Source organism: Lutjanus erythropterus, chromosome 6 (genome assembly GCF_056507025.1).
Source record: "Lutjanus erythropterus isolate fLutEry1 chromosome 6, fLutEry1.hap2, whole genome shotgun sequence".
Lineage (NCBI taxonomy): Eukaryota > Metazoa > Chordata > Actinopteri > Lutjaniformes > Lutjanidae > Lutjanus > Lutjanus erythropterus.
In genome coordinates this window covers 21356202-21365906 of record NC_139322.1, presented here as the reverse complement: position 1 = coordinate 21365906, position 9705 = coordinate 21356202, and the positions used below count along the sequence as shown (strand labels likewise).

The following is a 9705-nucleotide window of genomic DNA, read 5'->3' as shown; positions in this document are numbered from 1 at the left end:
AAAAAAAAACAAAACAAAGAAACACATTTTACACCATAAATTCACATTCATTAATACTGTTCCCAAGTTGTACAGTGTACAGTATCACTACAATCACACAATCCTTTAGAAAATGAATTAAAATAATATTTTCCATGTAAGAATTTATGCCTCAGCACAATCATCTCTCACAGACAGTCCATCTTTCATATTTTCCATTGTCAATATACACATCTATAGACACATTCTCCAGGCCTCCTGATGATCAGTCCAACAGTCAACGACTGGTGTGGTCGGCCATTTCTGTGTCCGAGCTGAGGCTGAGCTCGGATATGTGATACAGGGCGGGATCAGGGTGAGGGGAAAGCTGCGACTGGTTGGTCTGACCCATCTTATCCCGCGACTGGACGATGGCTTGGCGCAGGCAGGTGATCCACTGCTGCTTGCTGAAGGAGTCGTTGGCCTGCAGGCTGTACGGATGAGCTTTGGAGCGCCCTCTGCTGCTCACACGGAAACAGTTCCTCACTAGAAGATGACAGACAGACAGGGTTTCACTTGTTTTATTCTGGTTATTTGCTCTTACTGTGATATGATATATTTTAAGCCTTTAATGACAGGACAACTGAAGACGTGACAGGAAATGGGGAGAGAAAGTGAAGGAATGACACACAGCAAAGGGCCGTGGGTGGAAATCAAACCCACGGCTGCTGCAGAGGACTCACAGCCTCTGTACATGGGGCGCACGCTCTACCAATTGAGCTTTCCAAGTGCCCCATTCAGTGGTTATTCTTGTTTTTGTTTTTTACTTCAATTTTATTTTTTACATGTTCAAAACAAAGCCTAAACTCAACTTTAACTGATGGGGTGGAGTAAATTAATTGCCAACTAGTTCGATCATCGATTAATCAGTTTGAGTAATTTTTTTAAAGAAAAGAATAAAAAAAATCTCTGACTCCATCTTCTTAAATGTGAATATCTTCTGTTTTCTTTGGTCCTCCATGACAGTAAACTGAATATCTTTGATTTTTGATGTTATCTTAGGTTTTGGGAAACATTGATAAACATTTTTCACCATTTTCTGAAATTGTATGGACCCAACAACACAACTTACCAATCAATCTAGTGAAAATAATTGTTAGTTGCAGCTCTAATAAATAAAGTATGTATACATTACTGTAGCACTGAAAAAATAATTGATTAGTCGTTCAACAGGACATTATTTGTTAAAAATGATGTAATCAAGAAATTATCAGCTGTTAGTATGTAATGAAAAATGCCAATGTGACCAGTACCCAAAGAAGCTGGACACATTAGTGTGATTGCTTTTAAATTTTCTCTGAAATTATTTTAGAAAATTGTACCTGTGTCATAATTGTTTTGTTTTGTTTTGTTTTTTTGTCCTAAAATTCCATATCAGTTGGATACAGTGTTCGCTCATTTGTGGTGTGCGACAGTTGTAATTACTATTGTTTCTAATGTTTATGCTGCATTCCTGCATTCTTATTCACATGTTGTATGTGTATGTTACCTTTATCATTTCCTCCGGTGAAAGCTCCTCTGAAGGTGCCTCCTCCAGCAGCCTCCCCATCTGGGATCTCCTCCAGGTTTAACAAGGCGTTGGGCAGAGGCTGTCTGTACACGTTGAACACCTGACCTCCGTCTCTGTCCTCCACTGGTTTGCTCAGCACCAACGCCAGCTCAAACAGGAAGACGTGCAGCCGCTGACAGAGGAGACAGATGCACAGTGTGAGATATACGGCTTAGATATTACAGCAACGTCTTTGTCAGGGTCACCATCAAACCCACTCTATGTTTAGAAAATGCATAGACATGACAGTTACAACACAAGGAGATGATACAAAGTGTACTTTCAAAATACACAGTGCTCATATGAAGGGCCTCAGAAGGTCTGCAACTACGAGCATCAGCTGTGTCTTGGAGATCTTGACCCCCTTCAGTTGAGATAAAAACAAATCAAAGACCTCAGCAGAACAACTCAAACGTCTGTAAAGACAGAAACAGAGCCCTTACCTGGCCCTTGCTGTTCTTGAGTTCTCCGTGGCAGTAGAGGAAGCGGGACTGTTGGATCTCTGATAGTCTCTGACTGTCTTCGAGGTAGCTGAGACCTCGCCTGTAGAACTGACACTCCGCCTCTCCCGTCTTCTTGTTCACCTCCGCCACGATGCTCTGAATCAGCTCCAACTGAACAGGACAAATTTTGGCATATATTAAATATACAGATAAAAGTTTCCTGTTTCAACGCTCAGATATAATTTTAGACAATAAAGTTTATTGTTAAATTGTAAAATGTCCTGCTGCCATATCTTTCTCATAAATGTTTGATAAGCACTTTTGGTGGATCATTGCAAAAAAAAAAAAGTGTGTTTATGTAATATTCAATATTCTGTATATTATATTCTGTATAAATTATTTTGGGTGAAGGATCTTTTTCTGCCATTTGGAGGCGCCAATGAGCAAAACATCAAAGATTTAAAAAGGAACTATTGGCTAAAGAGACTGGACTTTCCACACTTATAGACAGATACATTTCATAATAAGTAAAGATGAGAGTGGATTTGTGACAACTTATAAAACCTAAATATAAAAAAGTTATTTGGTAGTGATTGATATTTGATATTGTACACATGCACAACAGTCCTATGCCTTAATAATTTGATTAATAAGTTATAATCCACAGTATCACACAGACAATGTTGATCTTTATCCTACTGAGGAAAATATCTGACCACCTATAAAATTTTCAGGTAATGCTTAATATTAACCATTATAACAATTACATTCTGATTACATTAGTACATATCAAACATTAATTATCATGTCATTGTTTTTAACAGCTGACTAACTGTTAACTGAAGTTTAATTAAGTATCAATTTATGATGATAATGATGATGATTATAAAGTGCACTGATTTTCAAAACAATTAAAAGAGTAGCACTAAATAATTAGAAGTTTTACTGTGAATATGAAACACTATATTGACTATTTTAAAGGACTCTCAGGTCTGTCTAAAGTAAAATCATAGGATATCATCCAGAAACTAAAGAAAAAACACTCAGGGATGAGGATTATGAAGTCCAGATGGTATTATGGTTAGTTATAACCATGTCAATGAGTGGATTCTGAATCCCCTTACAGAGTTTAAATACACATGAATGTGTAGGACACCAACTCACAGCATCAGGCAGTGTGTCCTCGTCCGGGTGCTCTGGAGGTGTGCACTTCTGTATTTCTTTCAGCAGCAGCGGGTATTTGACCAGACGGCTCCGCGGGAGGTCCAGAAAGTTCCACAGGTCCAGTTTCCTGCTGAATGAAGACTCCTGACACAGGCGCAGGAAGTGCTCCACTCTTTTCTCATGCTTCTTCTGGTCCAGCAGGGCTTTAGCTCCCACCTGGTTACAGCAGTATGTAACATAGGCCTCCAGGCAGGGGAACTGTAGGGAGGAGGAAGGTGAGGCGGGGGAGCAAAGGAGCCAAACACAGTCAGATAAAAGCAGCAGAGATGCACACGGACTGAACTCTGCAACTGCTTTAGAGAGGAACATAACAGAGTAAATACAGGAACTAGAGAGAGTGACAGTGGGTTGTGCCCTTTTTTTTCCTTCCTGTCTCTCAGTCTCTCTTGGTTTCCATGGCGACACTCACCCAGTTCATCAGAGTAGTCCCCACCTCTCCGACTGTCTTCCCTGATCCCCTCAGCAGCTCCAAACGACTCAGGAGATCTGTATGAAACAAAAACAGAGGTGTTGAATTCTCATTATTTTTTTCTGACTGAATGCCAGCGTTACTACAGCTCAGAGACAGAAATGGCACATTCAACTTCCCTTACTTAAAAAAAGATATTACATCAGCTAACACTCAGTTATAACATGGAAACTAAACTGAATGAATGAACATTTTTGTGTAGTTTTACACATTTGCTATTTAGGAATGGACCACACAGTTCATATTAATATCACAACATTAAAGGGATAGATCGGATTACTTGAAATGGGGTTTTATTGTGACACTTACCCACAGTCAGAGTATTACCTACAGTAGATGGCAGTCAATATGCCCACAGTTTGGAGGAGCAGCAGGAGTCTAAAAATCTACAAAAAAATCCACATCAGTTGTAGTGTGCACTATATTGAGAATATTTTCACTGCTTTACTTTGCCATCAGACAGCCTTTTTCAGTGGGAAACTGCTGTTATATAAGCCAAATGTCACTCTTTGTAACAACTACACTCCATTGGCAAAATCTGTAATTTTACCTCACAGAACAGAGCAGTTGCTGGTCTACCACTACCTCGATTGTTTTTTTGTGTTTTTTTTCGTGTTATTACGTGACTTTGGTGCATCTGAACTAACCCTTTCAAATGCCAAAGGCACACAATAACACAAAGTAACCGTTCGAGGCATGGGCAGACCCACAACTCTGCAAAGTAAAATTACTGATTTCACCTATGGAGCTTGGTTGGTTTGGAGAGAGCAATACGGTTTCCTGTCAGAAAAGGCTGTCTGATGGCAAGTTAAAGCAGTGATAATATTGTACATTTAGCATACACTTTAACTGATACAGATTTTTTTTTAGGTGGCTAAAATACATATTGCTTTGAAACCCCACTTTGAAAAATCTGAACTATCCCTTTAATGATATAAATAAACACTGTATATCACCATGGTAAAATCTATTGTACTAATTGATGTTCCGTGTATTTTATCTAAGAAAAGTCATCAAAGGTGTGAAGCAAAACATTCGATAACTAACTTTAACAATTCATTTTGAGTAGAAAAGTAGAATTTACTTGAATAGAGGTGCGTGGAAAAAGATGCCACTGTGATTCCACTGGAAGTCAGCAAACGATTTGAACGATTAAGAAATGAGGAGGTTGTGTTGACGCACGAATGTAGACGGTGTGCAAAGCAGAGAGGTGGTTTACCTTGATGGAGAGGAATGAGAGTGTCCAGTGTACCAAAGATCTGCCCGAGCTCACTCTCTGTCATGATGTCCAACTTCAACATGGGCTCATAGTACACCTGGGAACACAGAGCAAATGTAAGGTCAGGAAGAAAAAAGTGCATCAGAGTGCGAGAAATCGGTGTCAGGATGTGGAATGACCCTTTCAAATATGTTCAACCTGCATCAGCAGAATTTGTTCCAGTATAAAGTAATAGATTGAGCTGTACTGAATATCTTCTATCTCTCTCTCTCGCACTTCCCGATGCCAAAGCGATAAATTAATTGTTTAAAAAAAAGGCTGTGTGGGTGAATGAGTTAAAGATAGGACTCTCTCTTGTGCCATGAGAGAGAAAGACTTCAGTCTAGTGTGAAATTAAAAGTGTTCACTACACTTGATACACCAGACACAGTTGATTTACAGTTTTTTAAATTATTAAAGTTTTCAGTCATGATTCCATTAGGTTTTTGTAATAAAACTACTTTGTTAGGGTATTTACACACTAGGTACAGATGAAATTGTTGGTTACAGACACCTGGGTGCTTGTCTTTGCCCTGCTGGGCTATAAACACCCGGGTGTAAACAGCCCCATTGACTATTCCACCACAGTGGAAATGTTGCTTTTGAAAGGCTAAAAGCCATCAAAGATGGACAGAAGCAGAACATTTTGATAGATGAAAACACTTTGTGAATTTTGGAAATGATTACATCTGTCTTTTTTCAATAAAATTTGACTTTTGGACTCTGGAGTTATTGGAAATGTTGGGACCACACAAGTGAGAAAAAATCCTACATACTTCTACAAATAGAATAACGGTAATAATATTAGGGTAGCATAATCTTTATCTGGAACTGTGCAGAAAAAAGGTAGCATTTAAATGCTGATTTAAAATTTTAATGTCAACGTTATGAGCAAAGCCTCAAACTATTTGGTAAAACCCTTGTTACAGTGGTGTTTAGTGAACAAGTACCTTCTTGACCAGACTGAGGTCTTCGATGAGTTGTCTCTCACCCTGAGTCAGCTCATAGATCACCTGCAGAAAAGTCAAAACTGTTAAAGAACTGGACACCTTACTGTCAAACCAACATGTGAGATGCAAACACACACACTTGCATATGATGTGAAATACACAGACGGACAGCATGAGCTGTCACAGCTGATTGTTCAATAAAGGAAGTTGAGGCTGCAGTGCCAGCTCACATCCTCTTTCATAATCGCCGTGGAGGCCTGCGTCACAGAAAAAAAAATCACACTGCGACCACAACCCCACAGCTTGACCCATAAACCCCCCAAAAACACTGCATTATGACTTTGACCTGTTTTTTCTCAGTTGTCTATGTCACAAAATATAACAGCCTTCCTTGGAGGGTAATTAGGGACACATTACAACAGAACTGAACTGTAAACTAAAAAGTCTAATTAGTTTTTATGACTAATAACTAATTTTAGCACCTCTTGGCGTTTGATCTCCTTCGCAGTGAGGTCATGAGCCTCCACAGTGTCACTCCAGCACTGGCTGTTGCGGCGGCGTGGAAACGACGAGGCTTTTGAGCGATTGCGCAGGGGGGCCGGGGGCAAAGGTCGAGCCTCTGTGCGAAAACTGATAGAGCGCTGTGAAAAGAAAGAGCACAGGGTGGTTAAATGTCTGCACGCAAAAGTCATTTTGTATGACAACAGGTGAGGCGGTGGCTTTGTGCAACGTTACCGAAATGGACTGTCCAATGCGTTTCAGAGCAGGGGTCTTCACTGGGGTTATGACACCTGTCAGGCTGTTGGACTTTGCTACAGGTTTGACCCTTTTATTGCTGGGCTCCTAAAGTGAAATCAACATTAAAATTGAAGAATTCGGCTTTGATACGTGTGAACAAAATGGCCCAGAAGCCTGTCAAGGTGAGTCACTCATCAAACTTTACATCAGAAGTATTTCAATATATCTGTCCTCTGCAAAAAAAGAGGAACAATCACCTCTGAATCCTTCATGTGGTCGGGCATTATCTCGCCATCCTCGTCCTCCTCTTCATCCTAATAAAAACAGAGCGGGTCACAGCACAGAGTAAGTTAGAAATTAACTTCTAGCTAGGAGAAGACATTAGAGAGCCGAGGAAAGTGGAAAGAGAGAGATGTGGAGAGGGTTGAGACGGTGCATGGTGCACATCTCTCATTTCCTGTGTGACACTTTCAAAGAGGAAGAAGGCTGAAGCAGTGCCTCTGTAGTAAAATACAAGATGTCTGCCTCGTTTTTGCCACACTAACCACATCAGCTGTATATTCAGTTGAGTAACGGAGGTAGATGTACTTGTGCATTTATTCATGTGTTTTAATACACATGAGGGAGATGACAGCAAAATAGGAAAACTCACAAACAGGAAAATCATAAAAAAAAAAAAAAAAAACAGATTTAAAGGTTTGTGTGCTCAGAGAGCGTCTGTGGCTGCACAGCTGAACATCATGTCTCCTGTCAGCTCTGCACTCGGCACTGTGGTCACAAAGGTAAGGTTGACTAACTTCCGCCAGTTACAGAGAAACACAGAGAGATGTGAAGAAGACGCACAGGAACACAGAGTATAATGGTGAATCTCAGACGTCCCTCACCTCTATGATCCTGACGACAGGTTCAGGGGCCGGGTCCTGTTTTCTCTTCTTCTAAAAAAAAATCAGGAACATGTGAAAGAAAGTGAGTTTCTTTCTGTATTTGTAGGCAAGTGCCAACATAGATTTTAGACAGGACAGAGGTAAAAGAAATAAGATGGATGGTGTGACTTACCCCAGCATGGTCACAGGAGATGGAGGGTGTCTCTCCTGGTGATGCATACCTAAAAAGGGCAAAACTGTTATCTGGGCACAAAGCAAACATCCATACAGCCAATTATTTATAAATATAGTTATTTTATTTGAGATAAACTTACTTGAATATTCAGATCATTTACTAACTAAACGTATTAATACCACACTTTGAAAATACTCTCCATGTAAAAGTCCTGTGTTTAAATTCTTACTTAAGTAAAGCAGTATTGTGTAAATGTACCAAAAGTATGAAAAGTAAAAGTATTCTTTGTGCAATAACATGTTTCCTGTCAGTGTTTAACTATTGTATATGATAGGGATGCATTCATGTTTTGCACATCATGAGGCTACTTTTAATCGCCTTCATTAAAGGGGGACAACAGAGGCACCTTAAGTTTAAAGAAAAATTTTATACACAAACAAAAAATACCGTACAAATCAGATTTATTATAATAAAGAACCTTTTATTCCTGTTTTTTAACATCGAGATAAAATGACGTATCACGGGCTTTTTATTGTGGTATTATCGCATCTATCGAGTTTTAGGTATTATTACACCCCTAATACATGTTTTCGCACTGATATCACTGCTGCATTACTCTGTATGTTGCATTTTACGCATGTAGATGTAAATGGTCGCATTTATTTTAACCAATTTATATACTATTGGGCAGTTTAATCTACAGCAATGCATCATAATTCTATAAAGTATTTTTTTTCTTTCAAGTAGGGTAATTTTCTTAACCCCTAAAGTAACACCTCATCTTTTGATTTATTACAATCATTTAAAATCAAACCATCTGGAGATACATGCTTTTACTGGACAGGGCAGGTATGAAAAATTGTAATCTGAAAAGTAACTAGGAACTAAAATTGTCAGACAAATGTAGAGGAGTAAACTGTACAACATTTGCCTCTGAGATATAGTGGAGTGTAAAGCTGCATGAAACAGAAAGACTCAAGTAAAATACTAGTAGCTCAAATTTGTACTTAAGTACAGTAAGTAAATGTACTTAGTTACTTTCCACCACTGTCTAAAAACACCTTAAGTAGCTGAATGGGATTCTGGTAGTTTGAGTCTAAATGACTGATTTGGCAGATTTTTGTGCCTCAAGTTAATTAAAAGTAAGACCATAGGAAGATAAGAGATTACAGCACTGAACAGTGATGTCATCAAGTTAAGCTTTATTACAATGAAACCTCGTGTACCAACTTTAAAATATCTAAGCCTTCTACATAATTTAAGTGAATATATCCCAGTCAGCTCTCAGCATTAATACACAGTATATGGAAGGTAGATAGATAACAATGACTATGAAAGATATCATACCAGGAAGTCTTTGTTTCACCGGTCTCCTCCACTTCCATCTTCTCTTTGTCGGTCTCAGTGCATTTTCACACAAACACACATTCTCAGAATGAGAAAGGTTGAAATAATCCAAATTAACACCGGTTGTTTTCTCCTCAGTGTCACTAACACACAGCGAGTTGTTTGCAGGCAGCTTGTCAGAGTTCCGTGCACTCCTTCCTCCTCACTTTCTTCCTCATCTCACAATCGACCACATCCTTTAGTTGCACATACTCATGTATCCGCTCCTCTCAGGGAGGAGGGTTTAAAACTGTTGAAACTTATACTCAAACCTGTCAGCCAGCTGATGGAAAACATTAAACGCTTTTTACGCAGAGAAACAGACCTGATCTTAAAATAAGTGTCAACACAAGAGGAAGTGACAGTAAATTTATAAGTGTTCATGATGTGCAAATTTGCACCCTCTGCATAGAACAAAAGAAGAAAAAACATCAAAAAACAAAATCAGATTATAGTTTCCATTCCAAGTACACAGGTAGGTGTTTAGCTGATTAAGGCTGTGCTTCCCCGATATGCTCTATAATGAAACTTCTGATGAAAGAAAAGAACTGGGTCAGACAGGAAAAACATGAATTCTTGTTCACGTTAGTGTTAGACCAGACGTGACACAT

General features: G+C 39.1%; 1 protein-coding gene across 1 annotated transcript; it reads right to left on the bottom strand.

The window, feature by feature from the left end:
* Nucleotides 1–4: 4 nt before the first annotated feature.
* On the bottom strand, nucleotides 5–9634 carry arhgef3l (Rho guanine nucleotide exchange factor (GEF) 3, like). The gene is made up of 13 exons (XM_084721151.1): nucleotides 9056–9634; nucleotides 7706–7754; nucleotides 7534–7584; nucleotides 6907–6963; nucleotides 6647–6754; nucleotides 6394–6552; nucleotides 5912–5974; nucleotides 4923–5019; nucleotides 3644–3720; nucleotides 3175–3432; nucleotides 2011–2181; nucleotides 1508–1700; nucleotides 5–504 (listed from the first exon to the last, which is right to left on the bottom strand). Exons 1-13 carry the CDS (start codon nucleotides 9091–9093, stop codon nucleotides 257–259), a joined length of 1569 nt encoding a protein of 522 aa, XP_084577277.1. The 5' UTR covers nucleotides 9094–9634; the 3' UTR covers nucleotides 5–256.
* Between the last annotated feature and the right edge of the window lie 71 nt (nucleotides 9635–9705).